This window comes from Larus michahellis, chromosome 9, assembly GCF_964199755.1.
Source record: "Larus michahellis chromosome 9, bLarMic1.1, whole genome shotgun sequence".
NCBI lineage: Eukaryota > Metazoa > Chordata > Aves > Charadriiformes > Laridae > Larus > Larus michahellis.
Genome location: NC_133904.1, coordinates 20,676,765 through 20,701,418, shown reverse-complemented (window position 1 = coordinate 20,701,418; position 24,654 = coordinate 20,676,765). Strand labels below are relative to the sequence as shown.

Genomic DNA, 24,654 nt, shown 5'->3' with positions numbered 1-24,654 from the left:
GCTGTATGGTTTTTCTTCCATTTGCCATTGTATTCCTCCCCTTCGGTTCACTGACTGTAGCCATTGGCTGAAGAATGCTAGTGGTGGCAGGGTATCACATTCGTCACTATCTTGTAGCGTCGTGTTGGCTGTCATTGCTCTGGTTTGGACTGAGGTATGATCCAGGTTCTGCTACAGAGGCTCAAGTGTCTGCCTTGATTAAGTCATTGAAATTAAAGCATCTGTATTCTCTGTTAACTAAGTTGCTTTTTGTTGTCTGTCTTTTCTGCTGAGCCACCTCAGCTTCATTTTTTGGGGTGCTGGTTCTCCATTTCAAGAATAAATTAGTCATTATGCATGCTTGACATGATTACAAGTTTTCTCTATATTTATTATCTTTTGGTCAGAGATCGAGAAGAGAGGTTGGCAGCTCTTACTGCAGCTCAACAAGAAGCCATGGAAGAACTACAGAAGAAGATTCAACTGAAGGTATAAAAAGATGCTTTAGTTGAAAAACACATCAGCAATATAGAATTTCTGCAAAACTATTTTCTGTATATATGCTTTATATATGCGAAGGTGTTACAGTGCACTCGCTGTACAGTGGCCTGAATTATGCAACTTTACAGGAGATTTTTATTTAAACTCTGGCATTAAGAAGCGGACCTCGCTGTATAACATACATTGTGTAGTTTGGAAAGCCCTATGGAATTCATTAATTTCAAAGCTTGCAACATGAGAAAATGTAAAATTGTACTTTCCAAGAGAAGTCAGAGTAATTTTGAATTAAATCATGAGGAAAATCAATCTGTAAAAACTATCCAACTGTTTTGTGAAGACAGTTCACCAAACAGGTGCTATCTAAGTATGGAAATTGATGCTGTGTCAAGTGTGGCATTTTATTTCCTGTTGTTTCATGAAGGGCTCCAGTTATTTCATAAAATAAGCATAAGCATCGAGCCCCTTGTAGTTCACCTGTTCAGCTGAATTGACTGTCCAGTGGAGAACGAAGGTATTAGAAATTTTGAAGAGATATCCACTATTTTTCAGATGCAAAGACTTCTAAAATCATAAATTATATTTTTAAGGTTCTGAGGTAGAACTATGTATCAAAGTTTTAATTAATGATAAATTATGTAAATTTTTATTCTAGGATGGTTTATGTATATGTACAAATAATTTTTAATTTCACTGTTATTCTTTGCTACAGTCCTAGTCTGAAGCACCACAGCTACATTTACTTGTCCTGTAAAGTGCAGATTTGTTATTAAATTCAGGTTCATACCCCATCGTCTGATTTTAAATAATAGTTGAGAGTTTGTTCCATTCTCATGAGGGTTAGGTATGAAGACCCTCTGAAAGAATCCAGTGAACCATGCCTGCTACTGCAGATAAATAACAAGTAATTTATTTTACTTTAATTTGTACTTTATGATTTCATATCTGTCAGTGAAAACAGCACTACATAAGTTACACATTTGTAGAATTGGAAGTGGAGCTTGTATTCTATACTAGAGTGTTTCATTAGGACCAAAACCAGAACTGAGATGTTAAATGTTACAAAAATGTTTACAGAAGGATTTGCAGCAGATTATTAATTGATAATTACCTATAAAACAAAAATAGTGCTTATTGATTTTTAAATCATAGTAAAATGTTAAAATGTCTATGGTGTTTGGTGACTTTGAATGCCTTTCAGAAATAAATCGTTTCAGTTTAACAGAAGTTCATCTTAACTGTACAATTTTTGGTAATTCCCAACATTTCTTTGCACAGTTTAATTCCCTTTGCTGTAATTCGATGTGCTTTTTCTCTGTTGCTTTGATTATTTTCCATTCAGCATGATGAAAGTATTAGAAGGCACATGGAACAAATTGAACAAAGAAAAGAGAAAGCAGCAGAGTTAAGTAGTGGAAGACATGCTAATACTGATTATGCACCAAAACTTACCCCGTACGAACGAAAAAAACAGTGCTCATTATGCAACGTAATGGTAAGTTGCGTCGAGGGAATGTCAGAATTGCAAGGCCAGCCTAAGCCTGGAAGCTACAAATTACGCTTCATTCACAGATGAGAGTACTGCACGCTCTTGTAATGTGCAGATTTTTGGATTCTTTTTTGGAATTTTTGGATTGTTCTGTCTCTAAATCAGACTGAAATTCACTGAAGGCTACTAGACACAGAGGAACCACATCAATCTCGAGAAGTTCTTGAGCTGAGTTTGGTTGGAGGCTTAAAAGTGTTTAAGGGGAGAACTGGTGTTCACTTTGACTGTTGGTTTGCTTTTTTGGTCACTGATGGAAGCCAGGTGCTTTGCTGGGCAGACCTCTGATCTCACCAGGGTATTTCTTCTTGTGTCCACTGTTCCATGTGTCCCGGGAATGGTGGAGAAGAGGAAGCCATACAGTCCCTGAGTAGGAAGCAGGGAGATCTGTTCTTGTTGATAACTGGTTTTATTGATTTGAAAGAGTATGTGTTATTGAATAAAGCCTTATATCCTGGTAAGCATGGTTTCTCTTCAATTGCTGAATTAAACAAGATTGCACGGGATCACTTCAGGCAGTGCTGGAACAGAAACTCAGGTTTGGCAGACGGGAGTCTTGTATATTCACTGAGCATGCATTTCAGAATGAAAGTCCAATACACGAAGTCAGATTGGTGTCAAAATGAGATGAGAAGCCAAGATTTTTTTTAATCTCTTATTATACTGCTGGCTACCAGTATAGTATCTAATTATCTAATTTACTCCTAGGTCTGCGTAAAAGATGTTTATGTAAATTAGGCTGAGAAATAATGTACTGTGCTTGAAATTCTGAACATACTCCTGACAATTTGACACATATTATATTCTGTTTAAAATACTGTTATTTATAGATTACGGAATTATCGAGGAAAAAGATTACTATTAAGTCCTTGTCATTACAGATTTCGTCAGAAGTATATCTTTTTAGCCACATCAAAGGGAAAAAACACCAACAAGCTGTGAGAGAAAACAGCAGTATACAGGGCCGAGAGCTTTCAGATGAAGAAGTGGTAAGTTTTGTAATATTTTTTTTCCATATTACCTCTAGTTTTAAATGTCATCCAGCTGAGTAGCCTAAGAAGGTCTTGAAAATTCTTGTAAAGGAGTTGAACAAGAATATTTGTATTAGCATGGGAATAGTAGTGCCTTTTTGAATATGGACTACCAATGAAAAGGAACGAAACAAACAGCGGACTCAAATGCTTCAGGCAATTGCCATTTGAAATAGTGTGTAAAATGTGAGTAGTTGCTTTTCTATTCATCCAGGGGTGTTTTTCATCTCACTATATTTATCTTTTCATTGTAAAAATCTGATGTGTTGTAAGTGTCTGCATTTTGGTTTACTTTGTTGTTGTTGTTCCTTCCTGTTGCTTAAAATATCTTAGTCCGTTTTTAGGTTATCAGATGTGCTATCCTGTGCATCAAGGTCAATAATACTGAAAATTGTAGTGCTAAATTACTTTAAAATGTAAGATTGGAAACACTTTGCAAGTATTAGCATTGCTAGAAAAAACAATACCTAGTTTTTCGGTAGTCTCTTTAGAAGAATTGTCACTTAGGGTGATTTTTAGGAAGCATTGAGGACATTGTATATTAAATTAAGAAATGATGCTGTTTTGAAGAGACTTGTGAATGGTTGTCTGATTTAATTTCTTGTTGCTGCTGCCTGAATTGACCTACAGTATCAAGTCAAGGCCTTTTCTGTGAGACAAATTGTAACAGTCAGACTTCGAGTTCTGTCTTATCCAAAAAAATTTGTGAATGCCCGTGTATTATTCCTGTCAGATGTTAGGAAGAAATACTGTACAAGCCAATTCTCCAGAGCTGATTCAGACCTAAATTCATTGTGTTCAAAAATCTGTTTGCAGCCAAGCTGATTTAAATGGTGCTGCACAGTACATCTAATTTTTGTCTCCTTCTCCTTCTTTCCGTCACAGTTCTTGTTACTATTTTTATTTGTTGAAATTTTCTCTTTGTTTTCAGCTTCTTACATTCAGTAGTAACATCTTTTCATTTCCTTTTTCAAAAGCTTTGGAAAGTTAAGTCTCTGAGATACTGAAATCTACAGAGTTGGTTATCACGGGGAAAAACAGGAAAAGAAAACTGAAGGGATACAGTAGTCTGGAGGAATAAGTTTTTTGCGGAGTTGCAGTTTGCCTGCCCCTTCCTCACTGTAACAGAAGTACATAAACTGTTTTTTCAGTTCCTTTTTTCCTCTTTCACAGTGGTTAGTGGGAGTTCTGTGGTTTTGGATTTGGTTTTAGATGCCAGGTTTACCTAACTGGATATATGGGAGAAGGCTTTATACTGCATCTGTTTTCCTAGGAATGTAAGCTGTGAGATTTCCCAGAATCTTTCCTGTTGGTACACGCACCAAAGTGTGGGTAATCTATAATATTGACATTTTCTTTATCTAGGCTTTGCTTGTGTCTGTCTGGTCACTGATGACTGAACTGTGGTTCTTGCTGGGCAGCTGTCTCAGATGACTATGGAGGAAACCAGTGAACTAGATTTTTTTTTTTTTTTTTGACTGGGTGTTATACACTATTCACAGCATCTAGTTTGATAGTTTAACAGTCCTGGCTTCCAGAAAAAGGGATCCCGTTATAACAGCTGCATTTGTGCCCAGTTGGTGAAAAAGAAGTTCCACTAGAGGGCACAGATATCTTGATTTTTGTGGTGTACAACTTCATATGCTTAAATCCAGTGTTTTTCAGCAAAACATTTTAATGTGAACTTAAGATCAAGATTAAGGTTAAATGTATGGGATTTCTTGAATGCGTGCTTAGTGCAGGAGCAAAAGCAGAGAACAGTTTTAACTGAATGAACAGCTTGATGATTACAATAGCAGATTTAAATATCCTTAATCAAGATGGTGCATAGTATTTGGCATACTGGCAACACACGGATACTTCCATTGTTAGATATTTAATATATTATTTATAGCTATATTTTAATTAGTCTGAGTATACAATTCTGAACTATACTATTGTAATCAGAAATTTCCTTGGCCTGAGGCCCCCTCTGGTTTTCTTTTTTCAAAGGGCAGTAATAAGATATACATGCTAGAGATATGGTCACTGTAAAGTAGAAAAGCAATTTTATTTATCAGAGCAATCTCCTTTGTGTACCTCTTTATTCAGCATGCATGGTTAACGCCAAACTTTGCTTCCCCCTTAACTAAAGCATTCAGTAACTTTAGTTAAGTTTTGAAATACTTAAGAAAAAATTTCTGAAGTATTATATAGAAGTAAAACTGTATTCCAGGGAAACATTAAAATATTCATAGTTACTTATTCATCACTGTTTCCAATTTTTTAGTCAGAGAAGGTATCTGTAGTAAGAACACACTTGTACTACTTAAAGTTATTACTTGTCATCTGTGATGTCTTTAGATTATATACATCTTGTCTGTGACCCTTCTTCTTTGACATAAAAGATTTTATTTATATCACCTTTGACCTAATAAAATTTCACCTTTAACCTTATGCACTTGACACCTCAGATAACTTACTCTTGATCTTTGACTCATTTTGTGTTAAGCCTGTTAAGTAAAATAGGTAGCTGCCTAGAAAGGAAGCTTTTTTTAAATTGTAATCTGACCATAGAATTTCTTTATTATTACTTGAGAAATCACAGAAGGACTTGAAATATGTTTATTCTGCCCACATCAGTACCACAGAAGGTAAAATTTAAGTATCTTCTTAAGACCTTGGAAACTGATTTAAGTAAGTGTTTGTATAATATCTCTTTGTAGAGTAAGGATTTTTGTGGGTTGATTTGACTGTAAGCAAAAAGTTAAAAGCTGTGTCAAATGACACTAATTTCCCTGGGCCAGGTGGATGCTAGTAGTTGATCTTGCCAGGTCTAAAAAGAAACAATTATACCCTCGGTTTTTCCTCTTTACTGTAGCATCTATAGGTTCTGTAATTTTACAAATGTTTTCAGAGGTAAAAGTAGACTTTGTGTTGGAGCAGTTTTCCACTTCCGTTGTGCAAGAGACGATAGCTAGTATTAGATGTTTAATCAATAAAGTAAATTCACTTGTAAATGTGATAATTTGGTGAAACTCACAAAGAAAATAGTTTTGTTTTGAATGAAGATACTAAAAATGAAACATATGAAGTTACTTTTAAGATTGTACGACAGCTTCGCTTCATCTCCGCTTTTTGGGTTTTCTTCACGTGGGTATTTGTTACTCTCCAGCTGAAAAGGATGTAAGTTTCTCTTAGAGCAAAAATCTATTGATTTTGAAACAGTGGTTATCATATGAAAACAAAGTAAGTTCTATTCACATTTTTTACTTCTGTTTTAACTTTTCTTTTGTCCAGTCTCTTACAAATACATTCATTCATGTAGACGGCAAAACGCTTTCAGTAAGGTAGGCTTCAGCCTAAAAGTTGTCTTTCTTTCATTAGATTTATGAAACTTGCAATGCTGTCTCTGTCCCACGCCATTTCACCATTATCTTCAGTGCAGTGACAGTGTTCTGTCTACATTTTATCCCTGCCTAAATGCATGTCGTCTTCCATCAAACTTGCAGCTTCACTTTCTTTTTACATTGCTATTTTCTGTGCTATTGATTTCCTGTCACCTCCCTTAATATTCATATTACTTCGGTTCAGCAAAAGATGTAAACAATGTATGCAATTTGGTTTCATTGACTTCACTGGAATCAATTAGGATGTTTGAAGTTATGACTAATTGTTTTGCTGAATTGGAGCCTGTGTGACACAAAGGGCTTCTGACACAAAGGCCACCACGGCAAAGATGCCTGCTGAAAGCCATGGGACAACCCGTGGTGATTTCATTAGCCTGAGGAGTCTCTGCAGGGACCCTGTAGGCATTTGCTCCCACCTGTAGCTTTTGGATTATTTATTCATTTTTATGTCCCTCTACTTTCCCTTTTTCCCTTGCCTTTCTTGTCTATCCTAGTTGCTTTGAGAAATACACGTGACATCAGTAATCCTTATAGCGTGCTTCCTCTGGACCGTTGTTGTAGCTCTTGCAGTGTCTGCTGTCATTTAAATACCCTGGTTTAAAGGCACTTTTAGAGTATAAACCATGTAATTCTGTGCAGTCTATGAATGTTTCTAGTAAGTACTTCTAAAAAACATAGAAAATAAATAACTTGGCAGGGGTTTGGTTAATTTATATAAGGTGCACGCTAGAATTTTATTTATCCCAAATCAGGATGGAGGAGTATTAATGTACCTTTGTTTGCATATGTGAAAAATGCTTTTTTTATTAGGGAGGAAAACTAACTCTGTTGTCATGATATAAACAAAACAAAGAGCTTCTTAGAGGCATATTTAGATCAAATGAAAATATAATCCCATGATAGAGCAAAGAGATTGTTGTCTGAAGATTGACAGCATTAAAATGTGAGGATTTATAGAAAGACACGGTTGGTTGAGCCCACCCACATTCCTTTTAAAAAAAAAAAAAAAACAAACCCAGATTGTCAGTGCCTAAAGCGTGCTCTGTAGCGTGGGTTGTCAAGTTGGCTGGGGTTGCAGAGCAAGCCTTTTCTGGCATAGGTCTGCCTAGATTTGCAGCGGGGTCTGATTTACAAGGTGCGTGACTGTGCTGGCAAGTTCCCCTGGTACAGCCGCTCTTGCTCGGGCAGGACGGCGCTTTTGCCAGGATGTGGTGAGGGGCTGCCGGAGAAAGCCGAGCAGGGCAGCTACAAGTCCTGTTCCAGCCATGGAAGGTTTATAGGTAGCACAACACACAAGCAAAGCTGATGTTCATAGGAGTTTGAATTTCTAAAAGCTTTTTTGGGGTGAGGGGTTGTTTTTCTTTAAGAAACCGAGCTGTTTTCTCAAAGTTGCGTGCTGCTTCCATTATTCCTTACAGAGGAAATTACTGAGGGAAAGAGATGTGGGAATGTTTTCATGCCTAACCTTTCCTCTTTTTTGTTCTGTATTTACAAGGAGCTTTTTTGTCTAGAGACATGGTGATGCCCGGACTTCGCTAATTTTTTTTTTTATTCACTATGTTTTCATTAGAATTAAATTCTATGTAATTATGGTTTTATTGTTTCAGCCTTAGCAGTATTGGGGAAAATGCTTTTTGTTTTCCTTTCTGAATCAGAGTGTTTTCAAGTTCCTTCATTTAAATGAAGAATACTGTCCTATGAACTCCTTTTGCAATCTAGCTAAAAGATATCACTAAGCAAAATGGAAAATAAAGACACTAAAGATGAACAGTTTTTTCATTTCATCTAAGAGGAGTTTGAGGTATTTATACCTGTGGGTGTGTGATCTTACAAAAATTGTTGTGCAAGATCAATAGTTCTCTTTTTTTCTTCTTGAACATTTATATGTGTGTTACATGTCTGCTTGTGTCGCCAAGTGTGTTTTTAGCCATCTTTATTCTGATTTTCACTCTAAGTAATGAAAATCCTTAGCATTCAGTTTTAAGCTCTTCTCTTGTGTTTGATTATTCAAGGCTCTGGAATAAGGCTTTCATATGGGTCTGATTTTTTTCAGCTGCAATCTCTGTGTGTCTATGGTCTGCAGCCTTGGTCTTATTTTGGTGTATATTTGCACTCCAGTCTCTTTCAAATGTCTGTTACTGTTTGAAGGATCCACTATGACCGTTACAGTACAAGGAGATGGTCTTGACTCAGCTCTGGTGGTATATAATACTTAATAATTTCTCGGTGATACAGTGATACATATGGTTTGGTCACATATTGAAAAATATTCTCATTTCTTTTATCCACAGAGTTACAGAATATAGACTTCATTGTAAATTCATTCTTTTTTCTTGGCATCTGATTATTTTTTCCAACAGTAGCCCATTTTTCTTCTCTATTACTCAGTGGAAGCAATCCGTAAATCACTTACAAACAAGAATTCCCCATCCCAATAAAGCCTGAGGTTCCAGTTGAGTTTGCTTTACTTAAATTATTTTTTTTTATTATTACTATTATTTTTTCCTGAGGAAGGGAGGATTTTTTTTTAGAGGGGTTGTGTGTTGCTAGAGGGATGGACTTAAGCCACGCATCTGTGGTCCATTTTTGTTTATGAATGTTTCATGTCTGTTGGATACCTGTGGTCCTTTCAGCACAGGAACTCTGGGCTTGTCATTCTGCTGGGAACGCACTTGTCCTGGAAGAAGCTGTCACGATCATGTCATTATAAAGTTTAATCCACGATGCAGTTTGCAGAAGGTCTCTCAGTACTCTATACATCAATTCTAGTTTTTTGTACTTTACGCAGCGAGAGCTTCTTACCTTTAATATATTATAAAGTGTTGTTTTTCTTGGCAAAAATGTACATGATTAATTGTTTATTGGCTGTGTCCTTAATTGTGATAGATCATTGCCAACAGCTGCACCCTTCCTCCTTTTGGCTTGGATATCTTAAATATTCACAGCTAGTAAGAAAAACTGCTGCTGGCAGTGGCCAAGTGCACTCTCATTTCCCCCTTTCTCTTGCTCGCCCTTGCAGCCAGATGATAATGTCAGTGCCTTCCAGCTTTCTTCCCTAATCTGCAGAGTGATGCTTTCGATGTCCAGCACGCAGAATTCTCATTCTTGTGGAAGAAACAGCTTTATGTTGCCTTCTGTTCTCACATTTTGGAGTGACAAGTGGGAAAAGGAATGATATTAAAAATCCCAAGAAATATCCAAACCTCCATTTCAGAATATTATTTGCTATTCATTTTAGTGGCAGGCCATCATATCATTGAATTTACGGACAAGCAAGGTGACTAAAAGTGCAGTTAGTAATAGCAGTAAAAATAGTACTTAGTTTGGACATACTAAAAAGCAGTATTAGTCCCTCATTAAAAAAATTTAATCTTAATTAAATTCAAGAAGTGAAGGAAAAACTACTTTTACAATGAAAGGTCAATCTTCAGTTTTGAATGAATAATAAAAGGTTTTTAACGCTTTACACTCATCTTCTAAACTGCGTTTTAGCACAGAAATGTGACTAATTAAAATCTTGATTTTGAGAAAATAATATTTGAATATCCTTTATTTTTATGACTTGTTTTTTCATATATGAAGCACTTGTAATAACTCCTACTAATGGTAACAGGTAAATACCTTCTTTTTTTTGAATCTTCTCCATATTTTGGAGTGGATCATCACTTGTGGTATTAAACCAGTATTTGACCACAAACATCTGATCTCTTTATCGTTAAGCATTAATGACCATTTGTGTTTCAAGCTGTCATTGGTTATAATGTTGAAAATTGAATTTTACATTTGATATAACTCAGTCTGCTTCAGCATCTGTTTTCCATATTAAATATTGTCCTGGACTGTGAGGAAAAAAATAAAATACTGAGGAGTTTTGTTGAAACATGTAATAAAATCATGAACAAATATTCCTGTGGTAACATGATTTAGTATTGAACCTTAAAAACTTCTTTAAAATTTGGCAAATACCTCCCTTAAGTGATTATATACAAGTGAGAAACCGTTATTCCTGACATTCGTAATAAATATTGAAAATATTTTTTAAATTATTTTCTGCAGTTACAGGATATTGTTTATTTTGAAACAGGTAAAGATGTTAATCCAAAAGATATATGTAGGCTTCAGAATAGTTACCTATTGATTTGCTAGAATATATTCTTTATGTACCATACGTTTATATAAAATACTCAGTTTGCTATTAATTTTTTTTATTAAAATGGTAAATGAATGACAGCAGTTATTATGTGATATAAGCTATTACAAGTATTTCTTTAGAATTATCCTCATGTTTATTATTTTAATGCTGATATGAGAGGGCAAGTAAAAACAAGTGTTGGGAAGTTCTGAAGATGGAATTTAGATAAATAGCTAGAGTCAGATATTTTTCAGACTGCCTTGGTCTGCAGAATTGGGTTAGAAAACTAATAAGAATGCCTTTTTTTTTTTTTTTTTCCCAAACTTGAGGATTCAAGGTTGGAAAGAATACAAAAATAATAAGAATAACCAGTCGTATGGTATTCTGGCACTTCTGCTTCAGTTCTGGCCAGAATCCAGAAATACGGAAGGGAATGAAAATGAAAAATAATAGAGAAAAAAAAATCTCTATAAACTTCTCGGCTTCCAAGAAGGTCATTTTGTCTCATTTTTTTGTGGGAAAGTCCAATAGCCAGAAGGGTTTTCCTCTTCTATGAATTGGTTAGTTGGTGCATAATGGCAAGGTAGCTAATTAAGCACCGTGTCCCACATTGTATAAAAGGGGCTATAGGTTGGAAGGGTCTGGCCTTCACATGCCTGTTGCCGGACAGTGGGATTTGCCTCCAGCGCTGCTTTGTGCTAGCACAGGACGCTCCAGAGCTTATGGAAAGCGGCAGAAAATACTTGATATAGTAGGTGATGATCCTGGCCACTCCTGCCAGCGACTGGCTGGCTTCAGAGCAGAGGACTTTCAGAGCCTTCCTTCTCCGGCTGTTACTGCCCGTGTTCGGAGGGATATTGTGCTTCGTGGGAGCCAACAAGGAGCAACGTGTGCTCAAGAGAACAGAGGATCTTAAGTTAGGACTGCCCTGCAGCAACAAATGCCAGGCTGGGATTTTTTTCTCAGCTTGAGCGAATACAGATGCTTTACTGCAATATTGTCCTACCTGTGCAGTCCTGCCCTGGGCAGAATTCATAAAGAGGCGACACTTACTTTAAAAGAAAGGAAAGGGAAATAAGTATTTGGGTTATGCTTACTCCTAGTTTTAGAATGAGGAGATTTTGTTAGGAAGAATTCTGTTTGGCACACTTTACATCACAATTTAGTAGTGTTACTATAAATATTTGCTGAGTAGTGAAATGAATAGTAGCTTGTATGTAATACAGAGGGCCAAAAGTGTCATACTCAAAGAGATTGGCTAGGAAAATAATTTTGTGGTTGTCTTCTGGTTTGATAAATACTTACATATCCAAGATTTTGTCTGTCAAGGCCAGATACACGGATGTTGTTGCTGTAATCAGGACATCAGATGGGGAGAGCTAGTCAAGAGAACTGGTCTTGTGAATGGGTATTGTATGAAGAGAGTTTCAATTAGGAAATTTATTCTCCAGCTGTTGTATTTTATATAGATTACCAAGGTTCAGAATCCAGTTTATGGTATGGTTTTCCTCATCCAAACTGAAGTGGACTGTACTCAACTGTATAGCATTTCAGCATTTTGTAGTATTTGCTACACTTTTCACGGAAAAATTTTCCAATTATGTTTGTTCTGGAGTCTGAAGAACTTACTTTGTTTCAGAGAATGTTGGTAGTAATGCCCTAGTACTTGTAATAGAAATAAGTCATATAAGAAAAAGGGGTGTAATTCAGTGTGTAGAGAAAAACTTGATTATTAGAAGTGCTTAGTCATCTAAAATTATCAACTGCAAGATAGGAAATGAACTGGGTAGTTTTTCAGGCAGCTGCATGGGACTAGGCAGTAACCAGCAAGAATGTGACTTCATGGGTGACCTTATTAGTTTTAGCTATAATGGTTCTGGCAACTGGATTCCTCATGTAGTTTGTAGATGAGGCCCATCTGTTGCTTTTGGAAAGCTTCAGGATTCTCAGTGAATAAAAGGCAGAGCAGTTGAGGGTGGAGGGAGAAGAGAGGAAAGGCAAAGACTTTTTTGTGAATAATCTAATTTCTATCTTGTCTGCTTTGCTGGGGCTGTGGTTTTACACGTGCATTTAATGTCGGTTCGTATCACCTTGCTTGTAAATGAAGTACTGAAGCTTGTACAGGAAATTTATTTCAGTTGTTCTAAAAATACCTTCAGTGTTATATAAAAATTATTAGAGGTTTATATGTCTTGATTTTTAAAGATCTTAAATGACAAGATGTGTGTACACAGAATGCCATTAAGTATCAAATTGTATGTATTTACCAGGTTACTTTCATGTTTCGTAAGCTTTTTCAGCAAGAGACAGTCTCCCGCTGAGAAGCAGGTCCAGCGTACCTTGCGATTGTTAAAAACAACCTTTAGTTTTGCTGAATGCGTGTAAATAACACTGGAGAGAAATAACAAGAGCATTTCTACTCTAACACATCACTGAGCCATCACCATCTGAGAATATATAGAGGAATATTTACAGGTTATCCTGAAGAAATGTATCGGCAGTCAGTTCTTGTTTCCATATTTTGCAGCTGTACATCAGTGTAGTACAGACTGACTGCTCCCTGGCATGGATTCTGCCATCTTCATAAAAGTTGATACCTTATTTTGCCACATAGTTGATCTCAGCTGTGCAACTAAAGGATAAGTTACGAAGTATGAAAAATGATGGCAGAAATCTGATGCGTAATGACCATTACAGCTGGTGGTATTTTAGTCCTGAGAAAAAAAGTATTGTGTTAGAATGTTGCTGGTTTTGTCATATATGTGTCTTTTGTCGTATGTAAGTCTTTAAAACAAAGCTTTTGAGAACTTGTGCAGCTAAAATTGAGATTGCTAGTATAGCAACTGAAACTCCAGTTTTTGGTAGGTGTGAATACAGATCTTAATAACAGAACCTTTCATTAGAAAAGAGCCTTTACTTAGTAATGCTTTGCGTTTATAATGGCCTAAAGTCTCCAAAGATCTCATGGTTTATTAATATCTGAGGATTTGAGTGGTTATCAGTCAGCATGTGCTCAGCATAGCGGAGAATCAGTAATGGCCCTTCACATTGTCATAAAAACAAACCCCAGAATGTCTCTATGGAGAGGGGAAATTAGTCTTTGTAATTCCTACTGCATTTAGCGTTTGCTTATATAAAAATACTAATAAAAAACAGTAAAAGGCTTTTGGGAAGAAGTGACTAGGTTACCCGGTTACTCTGCATTACCTTTATTAAAAATTAAAAAAACCTGAAATTTAATATTTTCATTATTGCTGAAATAAAAGCATTCCGAAGATGAAACAAGTTTACTTTCTAAACACTGCGCTGGCTTCACTCACTTTCATACACTTAACAGCAATTACTTTGTTGGTACGTTAAACCTGTCCAACCAATGGTTGTGCAAGTAAAGTTACTCAGGAATTGAATTATTTAAAGGATTGGACATACTGTACTTCAGTGTGACTCAGTGGATTTAAAAACCTTTATTTTTTTGGATAACTAGTAGGGAATAAACATTTTTACAGTGCTCTGAAGCATAATATAGCAGCAGCTCTCTTCGGGTGTCACTTGTCATTCAATACCAAGCTCGTCGTTATACTAGTTTCACACCTGAGTGGTGTAGATCTGCCTGCTGTGCTAATCCTGCACTTTGATCTCTACCTTCAAAAAGTGACTCTTTTTGTGACACAGGGTGTTATTACTCTACTCTGACTTTAATGAGCTGTGCATATGAAGCCTGATATTAATCCGAACTGCCACATGTGAAAGCTGAGAACTCTGAGAAACGTCATTCACGAAGTTCATGTGAACAAAATGGTTTGAAACCACCCTGTGTGCTATTGACAGCATGACCTCTTTTGGCCCTCATGGGCCAAGAGATGAATGTGCTTGTTGAACCCTGTAGTTCTTTTTGAGTCATCTGCTACACCACAGGTAGGATTAGGAAAAAGAGACGAATGTCTGCTGAGGGGATACAAGGCGTCGTCTCACTGATTTCTGCCGAGCAGAAGCCTGCTGCCATGTGTGCAGCTGTGGTCACGCGGTGGGAGGACAGGAGGCTGCCGGCACCTGGATGGAAAAGTTCTGCCCCTTTTGTAAGGTGATGTCCATTGCAAAGTCCAGTGTTACCTTCATTTTGTGCTGCTGTCACTTGGAAGGATAAATAGTTTGAAGATTTGCTGAACCAGAAAAAACAGTTTCACTGTAAACAAAGACATAGAACCATAGTCATAGTCCATGTTAGTTTGGTATATTACAAGTGCTCATGGCAGTCATAAGACATGAGGTACACTAATGGTATATTACAGTGCTAGGCTATGCTAGTTCAGTTTGGAAAGCAGGGAGGTACATATCAAATCCCACCAAAATTGTATTTATTTTTTTTTTTAAATAACTGAGAATCCCAAAATGTCACAGGTTAAGTAGTGTCATAGTCTGTTCTGAGGAAGTCCTTTCTTAAATTGAAGAACTCAAACCCATCAGTTTCCTGTGAAGTTTCAGCCTTATGACCAAGTTTCTGTTTTTTAAAAGAAAGTTTAAGGGAAAAGTTATTTTTCAGTGAGTGTTGAGGGATACATCTCTCTGAGGAGACAAAAATGAACTGGGGTTTTGTAACCCCAAAAATGAACTGGGGTTTCAATGGTTTGTGTTCTGTGCTACTACAGACTGGTTAAGAACCAGCTCCTCAAAAACTGGGATATTTTGCTAGTCTTGTACTACTGAGTCATGCTCAAAGGGGACAGCCTTTTAAGATACCTAAAGAACATTTTCCTTTAAGCACTTCTTGCTAAAATTAAATGGATACTATTAAGGTGTGGGGGGGGCAAATGCTTACAAAAGCTGTTAGAATTATGTTACGTATGGATACAGCAGTAGCCATGGTTTGAACCACTTGGACCAATACATTGAGGGGAAAAAAGCTCAGGTGTCCTGGGGAGTTATCCAGGGTAGGCAGTGTGGCAAAGTTAAAGTCAGCGGTACTTTTACAATTTGCTTAGATTATTATGCTTTATTTCATATGTCGAATATTAATTCAGTATTCGTTTTGCATTCATATGATTTAAGATAGAAATTTCAATTACTATTTTGACCAAATATACATTGCTAGGGTATATCATGCAGCAGTGCTTTACAGAAACTAAACGGTCTTTTTCCAGGAAATTTCACAGAGATTTATTTTGTTTTCAATGGGCATAATATTTTCCTGAATAAGTGAAAGAAAATATAGGTTATTTTCTGGAAAATATTGTCTATAAATTTTTGAACACTTCGCCTTTTACTTTGAATTTTAAGGATACTTAGTAAAAAGGAAGGAGTAACCACATCTGATTGTAGCACTAATCGCTTTCCAGGATAAATTATCCTAATAAGCAGTGGTGACCTACACTTCATGATGTGTTCAGTATTCTGTAAGAAAACAAATATAAGCCTCAGTATATTAAAAATGAGGTAAATACATTCTGATTAATGCTCATTAAACTAGTTGTTTGTTGTTATTTGTAAAAATGAACAATTAGTAGTTGTACAAGCAGCCATAATGCAGTGTGGAGATACAGTGTCCACTTGTTGCATCGAGGTGTTTGTGTGAGAGATTTCAACAGTGGGAACGTGTCTGTTAGTCTTTTATTAGCATAGAAGGACGCTGCAGTATCACACAGAACATCAGGTTACACATATTTTTCAACTGAAGTAGGCTAATTGTGGGCATTGTAGTGGTTTAAGTGGGTCACTTTTAAAATTGTGTTGATTAAATTTGTTTAAGTTTCTTGCACTGACGAGGAAGGGTCTGAAGTACGTTGATAGTTCAGAAGAGGTTAAATTCAGTAATGCACAGTTAAATTGAAAAGTAAGTTTAGAAGGGGCACTCGAGTATAAATCCTTCTTGATTGTTGAAATCTAACTTGCTGCATAGAGTACTTCGAGTAAATTTCTAACTTGAGAGAACTAAGGAAAAGTAAGGTACTTAACGGTTCAGCAGCTGTGGGTTTTTTGGCAGTTTGTTGGTTTGGGGTTTTTTGGAGGGATTGTTTGTATGTGTAGTTTCTGGATAGGCCGCTGGTCATTGGAATTGTTACAAGCACCTACGTGTCCATTCATGGATAGCATAGGTCAATCACAATTGCGAACAGCTTTCGGGGAATAGCTTTGTTGGTTATTCATCTCTAAATGATAAATATTTATTTTAAATGTAGACCTTGAACTGTACTGGGGTACTTTATGCTTTCACTGAAAGTACTTCTGATGAAACAGGAAATCTTTTGTAATGTCTTCTAAAAATCTTGAAACAAAGCATTTATTTAAAATCACATGGTGTAATCACATTCCCTTTTCTTGCATGCCGTCATGTAAAAACTGTACTATTTCATAATTAAAGCATTTCTTCTGTGTGCAACTGAGATTTTACCAATATTTTAGTTCAATGCAAATTTATTAATGTGAGAGGAAAAGTAATACTCTCATCAATAAATGATGAGGGGACTGGAACACCTCTCTTATGAAGAAAGACTGAGGGAATTGGGTCTCTTCAGTCTGGAAAAAAGACGACTGAGGGGGGATCTTACCTATGCTTATAAATACTGAAAGGGTGGGTGTCAGGAGGATGGGGCCAGGCTCTTTTCAGCGGTGCCCAGTGACAGGACAAGAGGTAACAGGCACAAACTTGAGCATAGGAAGTTCCACCTAAACATGAGGAGGAACTTCTTTCCTGTGACAGTGTCAGAGCCCTGGCACAGGCTGCCCAGAGAGGTGGTGGAGACTCCGTCTCTGGAGACATTCCAAACCCACCTGGACGCATTCCTGTGTGTAACCTGCTCTGGGTGACCCTGCTCTGGCAGGGGGTTGGACTAGATGATCTCCAGAGGTCCCTTCCAACCCCACCGTTCTGTGGTTCTGTAACATTGTAAGTAGTGAATAGTTTCAGTGTATTTTAACAAAAGTTAAGTTTAGGTTTTCATGAAGAATAGAAGTCATAAACCAGAATTAGTTCGTTTAATATAATGAGTTATGTTGGTAGGGCAGGGCATTGGTTTTATGTAGCTGCAAAAGGCAGCTTGGAGAAAAGAGAGGATGTCGACTTGGAGCTCGTACTTCTTAAGTAACAGCTCTTGAAAATGAGGGACAATATTTATTCTCCTTTACTTCACTCAGTAATTATTCTCCCTTATTACAAAACACTTACAATGTGTTCTTTCCAGTGTGAAATAATCTCTTTCCCAAAATGTATTTTAAATTTTTTCTTCATTTTCTTAACCTTTTGTTAAATATTTACCGCTGTTGTTTCCTGGGAAGATAATCTATAATGTCCATCGCATTCTGTGAGAGTAAATATTATTTCCATATTTTCTGCAGGAGCACCTGTCATTAAAAAAGTACATTGTGGATATTGTGATTGAGAGTTCTGTTCCTGTGGAACCTTTAAAAGACGGAGAGGAGAAACAAAAAACCAAAAAGAAAGCCAAAAAGCTAAAGGCGCGGATGAACTCCAGGTGGTACAAATTTCTTTTTAATTTTTTTTCTTTAAGTTTTGTCTAAACTTTATCTTTTGACCTTTAGTATGAGTGCAGTGGAAGGCTGAAAAAAGATTTAAAAATTATTTGCTTTGGGAGTGTCTTGAAAATAACACTGATGAGCCTAATTTATGGCCACTTTCTCTGATTGAGAAAGAAAACTGAATATCGATTGGGAGCCCTTGGTTTCACCTGTTAAGAGCTTTTCTCATAATTGGATGCCAGTGCCCTGCCAAAACTGTAGCCTCTTCTAGCATACAATAGCATGTTTAAATTTGTGTAAACCATGCCTATTTTTCTTTCGACCTATTGATTTTTAAATGAAGTATCAAAGAAAATCAATAGTAATCAACAAATAGAAGTCAGCCTGCTGTAGTGTCAAATCCCATGACTAAATTTAATCATTTTTTGTTGCCTGCCACAACAAAAAAAAAAGTTAAAAATATCTTAAAATGGAAAGTGAGTTGTCAGACCTGCAATTTGTTATTAGTCTAAGAGGTGACGTCTGCAAATCAATATGATATGCAGGACATCATTATATCATGAACTGGCAGTGTCAGTCTTCATAGCCGAATAGTCCCCAGCTGAGGTTAATGCTTAACTGAATATTATAACGTATTTTTGCATTTATCTCTAAAAATACTTTTCAGAAGGTAAGAATCATTGTTACAAATTTTCTCTGCTTTGTTTTTAAGCAAGAAGGGCTACAAATAAGAGAAAAACAGCTGAACGGATTTTTAGAGCTGCAGTAAAAATGAGATGTTTTATTAACTCATGACAGTGCTAATAATGGCACATTAGTCTTCAAAAACAATACTTTTACAATGTATTACTGTTTCTGATTGTTTTCATCTTTGGGTGAGCTAATCCATTATCTGAATACCATATTTGAACACGCTGTTGATACTGGATAACATATTCTTCCAGGTTTCTGATTGCTCAAGATGCAGTGTTATTAACATTACCTGTTGATTTAGTGCAGTTATTGGATCCAATTTTAATTCTTTCTCAAGAGCTGCTTCTGTTGAATTTGTCAAAGATTTGTCAGACCTAGGAATGCAAGCTTAAATAATAATTTTTTATTGGCACTGACAGTTGAAAAACTTTTTCAGAACGCTTTGAATTCTTATGTGTCAGACTGTTGGGTGAGTCAGCATATTCATCATCAAAAATTATAATTAAACAGTAATAAAGGGGCATCATTTTAAAAGGTGATATACTGTTGAAAAATACAGCGAAAGTTTCAAAATCCTAAGAGGAGTTCTATTGGCAAGACATGAAATTCGTGTTCATTAAGCTTGTTTTTAGTTTTAAAGGGTGACTAAACTTTTCAATGGGATTACTGTCCTTGAAGGTGACTGAGAGTTAAATTGTAGATTTCATCATGAGTTCTCTAATGTTAACACAAAAGATTTGCTAATAAAAATGTCGAGTACCAATATGAAGCAAGGCTTGTTCCATGGAATTTCAAACAAAAAATTGATGGGAGGGGGGGAAATCCATTTGGGAAATTAACTTTAGCCATGCAAGTCTTGCCAGTCTCCTACAGTTACTATAATTGACACTTGAGTAATAGTAATGGGCATAGTAATGAGAAATACTGCCTGGATGTTCCTGCATTTAAGCTTATTACTGGTAAGGTGGGGAGGTTTTCCATATTCAGAAAATGAAAGAGGATTATCTTAAGTTATGTGGCTAAAGCAATTAAAGCAATAACCTCAGAATTACAATATGAAATACGAAATTAAACAATTTAGGTAACGTCTACTATGTTTGCCCAACAATCTGGACAGTACTGATGTACCTTAGACCACCAGATGGCTGGGAGTTTACCGCTTAAAATCAAGTCAAAACTCAGGTGGAATGTATAGTTAAAGTACTTAATAATTAATCTATTGAGCATGGTTTGAAGGTGAAGAGCATTTGATGTCAATAATTCACATAGTTTCACAGGTGTTAGCAGATTATCTGCAAACCGTGTTTTAGTACATATTTGCAACTATTCCTCTTCTCTAGAAAAATAAATAGTTATAACAAACCCCCTTATTCCTCAAGACTTGAAATTATACATTCATTTCAGTTTCTAGGAAGCTGTGATATTTTAAACTTGAAAAAAATAAGCAACTGCATCCAAATAGGTTCCTGTTGCACTCCTGAGTTCCTAGATCTTAAATCACTATCACAATAGCAAAGCAATGAAGGGCAAGGGTGAACGAGGGGACAAATTGTGGTCAATGGGTTATTAGATATGTTGAGAAGTTTTTTTTAGTCTTATTAATTATATTTATAACCCTAAGCCATTAAACTGGTGCTATAGCAACAACTGATATATAGCTAAGTAAATTATCTCAGGTTAAATGCGTATGTGCTGTGAGCAGAATACTTGGGTACCCGCATGGCAAAAGGAGGCTTGATGAAAGCTCCAGCAGTAGGAGGTGTAGTTTGCAGCTGGGAAGTACGTACAGCTGAGGTACGCTTTGCCATGGGGTTAAAGCACTCCAGTCATCTTCATTTAATAACAGATATTTTTAGGTGATTATTCATGTTTGACTGACTTGTCTGTACAAAACTCGAAGCTGAAATGTGTTGTTTCTGGCTGAGAGGCAGGAGAGAAGGCAAGAGGTTAATAAAGAAATCTCACCTTCATGTTTAATACTAAATTCATTTGTGATTAATAGCTTTATTAATGATCCACAAATCAGAGCTACTGCTAATGTAACAATGTTTGTGTGTAGCGTAAGTTGTATAGGTTAAACAAGCCAAGGGAAAATTTGAGTAGCTTTGCAAACCTTGATCCACTTGATTGAACAGAAAATATAAAGAAACATTTAGTGTATGTATCCGAGAGAAATAACAGGAATTAAATAATATTTTTTGCAGTGCAGCAATGAACCATATTTCCCATTGGAAGCCATTGTCAAAATCTTAAATTTGAAAAAAACCCAATTGGACATTTGTAAAGTTGGCAAGAATGTCAACTGACCGCAGCTAATATTCAGAATACCCTTAAAATTAATAGGAAACACCATTTTTATGAGTGGAAGTTGCCCTGAGGCATTTTTTTTTCCTACTGCTGTCCTAAGGGGGTTTTGGCACTTTCCTCTGGGGCTTGTTATGGATGCTCTTAGTAGAGAGAGACAGATCACATACCTGATGGCAGATTTAGTCCAGCGTGCCAGTTAAGTTTTTTCAGGTGCGTGTACAGGTTTTTTGAAGAATTTTCCAAGCCGTGAATGATGTTGTCCCTTGTTCATCTGAGAACACAACCTCAAGAGGCTTGAACAGTGGATCTTCCTGAACTCCCTAGAGATCCGTCTTGCATTTCTGAAGTCTTCATTTCAGAATAAAAATCGAAAGCGCAATTTTAATGGATCAAGTTAGCTATTTTTAACAGCTAAATGCTGTAAAACTGCCTGCTGGATGTTTCTTCATTGCAGAAGTCTTTCTGAGAATTGAGTTTTTCTGTATCACTGTAGTGTCTGGATTAGTTTTACTTTGTGTGTGTATGTCGTTATAAAAGATTATTACAGGATTACGACTGCGCATCCTGGTTTGGTTGATGAGCTGGTGATGACTTTCACCTTTTGGCACAGGCTGGCTGGAGTCAAAACAAGCAGTAGGAAAAAAAAGTCCTGTCTTCCTCTTTCTGCTTTTTGGCATATGGCCAGCGTAAATAATACTTTCAAGGGACTAAAGAGGTTTGTGTTTCTGTTTCCAGCAGTAAAACACTCACTGGTGTAAGTATTTACTACTATGTTCTGTGCCTAACAAGGTTCATTATAATAGAATCATAGAATCATAGAATTGTTGAGGTTGGAAGGGACCTTTAAGATCATCGAGTCCAACCTTTAGCCTACCCTGACAAGAGCCACTTCTAAACCATGTCCCTCAGTGCCCCATCTACCCTTTTTTTAAACACCTCCAGAGATGGTGAATCCACCACCTCCCTGGGCAACCTATTCCAATGTTTAATAACCCTTTCAGTGAAAAAATGTCTCCTAATATCTAATCTAAACCTCCCCTGACGTAACTTGAACCCGTTTCCCCTCGTCCTATCACTTGTCACCAGGGAGAAGAGGTCAGCCCCCATCTCTTTACAACCTCCTTTCAGGTAGTTGTAGAGGGTGATAAGGTCTCCCCTCAGCCTCCTCTTCTCCAGGCTAAACAACCCCAGCTCCCTCAGTCGTTCTTCATAAGGTTTGTCCTCCAGGCCCCTCACCAGCTTTGTAGCCCTTCTCTGGACACGCTCCAACACCTCAATGTCCCTCTTGTAGCGAGGGGCCCAAAACTGAACGCAGTACTCGAGGTGGGGCCTCACCAGTGCCGAGTACAGGGGGATGATCACTTCCCTAGTCCGGCTCACCACACTATTCCTGATACAGGCTAGGATGCTGTTGGCCTTCTTGGCCACCTGGGCACACTGCTGGCTCATATTCAGCCGGCTGTCAACCAACACTCCCAAGTCCTTTTCTGTCGAGCTGCTTTCAAGCCACTCTGCCCCAATCCTGTAGCGCTGCATGGGGTTGTTGTGACCCAAGTGCAGGACCCGGCACTTGGCCTTGTTGAACCTCATACCATAGTCATTCATTACATAAAAAATACTCCTGAACCTGTAAGTATAACAAATTATTTATATGTTAATTATAATCTCTGTGATGTAGTGATCTTCTGATCTGCACTAAATTACTAATATTTTCCTCTGACAAATATGATAATTTTATAATAAGCTGTAGGTTACTGCAATTCTATATATCACTTGTACCAGTTTTTACCATTTGGAAAGTCAACATCAGTGCACAAATGGTGTATTAAAGTTATTCTAAAGTAGTGATATTAATAGTAAATTGTTAATGGCTAATAGTTAAGCATCAGTATGGATTGTGACAGGCAAGAACAGACGGAAATGCTGTGCATTGCTATGAAATAGAAAAAAACCCAAAGGTTTAGAATTATCTTGCTGATCTTACATTTGTACACTTTAGGCAACAGTCAATAATAATGAATATTTTCTTCTTCAGGGCAAAGGAGTATGAGAGTTTGATGGAAGGAAAAAATGCTGTCTCTGATTCCCCATTTAAAGCCAAGTAAGCATTTAACTTTATGTATTTTAGACATAAACGCTTTCTTTTTCCCCTTGTCTGTAGCAGAAGTGCTTCTGAAATTTCTGGTGGAGCAGGTGTGGTTGGGTTCTCATTCAATATGGGGCATAGTGCCATCTTCGATTACGGATCAGTTGCTAATACAAAAGGTCAGACCTTATAAATGCGATTTTTTCTGAAGGCTTTGTGTATCTTAGAACATGTAAAATGCAATATTAAATTGAACATAATGTTCATCCTTTATTTACCTGGAAGCAAGAAGCTTTGTACATCAAGACTGATGGTAAAAATTCGGCACTAGAGTTCTGGGACTGAAAATCTTATGTTTGGCCTCCATTTGTCAGAAACAGAGGTTCATAGGGTAAAAGTGCAGATATTTTAATGCATAAATGTCTTAATCTGGCATTGAGCTTTTTAAAGAATAGACCTTTTTATTGTCTAAGATAAGGCACAAATGAAAACATTGGATGGTAATATTAAAACACGACATAGTATCACTGGCAAATTCCTCCTCTTAGTTTGAAACTGAAAATTGCTCAGCTTTTGCTTTCTGATTCCACTGAAACGGGTTGGCAAACGATGCAGAATATTTGGATTTACAAAAAGCTTTTGACAAGATTTCTCACCAAAACTTTTAAAAGAAACTATATAGCTGTAGCATCAGAAAATCAGTTAAAAAACTGAAAAGAAATGGAGTGTATGATCAGTCTTTGCAGAACTGGGAGGTTACCGGTAGAGTTCTGCAGTCCAACGATGTTCATCATGTTCACAAGTGACTTGGAAAAAGACGGCAGGCAGTGGGGTGACACAGTTTGATGATGATGCAAAGATATTCAGGATAGTAGGGACAAAAACTGATACTGAATGATGGTTTTGAAGAGAGCGAGTGACTCAGCGGTAAAGCAACAGGTGAAATCCAGTGTATATTAAGTGCTACACAATGGAGGGTGAAGGCAGAGCTCAATTATATCTTCACATACCAAGTGTGGGTAGTTCCAAGAAAATATCGGCTCAGTACTCTTAGCAGTTAAAGGAAATCCTTTGTTAAAATTATTTGGAAAGGAGCAAAACCAGAATGTCATTTTGTACAAACGCCTGTGTCATCTGCATCTTTTGAATACTATGTGCAGTTCTGGTTCTTCATCTCAGAAAGGGTATGCTAGAATTGTTACAGGTTCAGAGAAGGCAGGAAAGGAAAACAGTAATAATTTCTCATACGACTTCTGTATTAGAGATTAGGTAAACTAGTACTACTCGTTCTGGAGAAAAATCTGATAATGGGAGGAAGTCGTAATGGGGATATGTTACAGGGATCTATTAATGGCATGGAAAAATGGCATGGGTGTTGGTTGGGTGCCGTGCTTCCTGGTACCAGAATGAGGGAGCACAGAATGAAGATGGAGCCAGGTTCAGAAGAAACCAAAGATGGTAATTCTTCCTGCAGTGTGCAATTAGGTGTATGGAACTCATTGACAACAATCATGCAGATGCTA

The 24,654-nt window shown here is 36.9% G+C and overlaps 1 protein-coding gene across 6 annotated transcripts in view; it reads left to right on the top strand.

Moving 5' to 3' along the window:
- The window catches only part of SCAPER (S-phase cyclin A associated protein in the ER), a 164,389-nt gene that overhangs the window by 56,186 nt on the left and 83,549 nt on the right, over window positions 1-24,654 (top strand). For all 6 annotated transcript variants that reach the window (XR_012588928.1, XM_074599600.1, XM_074599598.1 and 3 more), the window contains 5 exons: window positions 387-468; window positions 1,820-1,972; window positions 2,905-3,012; window positions 17,905-18,041; window positions 23,081-23,146. Coding sequence is in view for 5 of the 6 variants with exons in the window: in XM_074599600.1 (XP_074455701.1) it covers window positions 387-468; window positions 1,820-1,972; window positions 2,905-3,012; window positions 17,905-18,041; window positions 23,081-23,146 (546 nt within the window). In the remaining variant the exon portion in view is untranslated. The remainder of the gene's footprint in view (window positions 1-386; window positions 469-1,819; window positions 1,973-2,904; window positions 3,013-17,904; window positions 18,042-23,080; window positions 23,147-24,654) is intronic.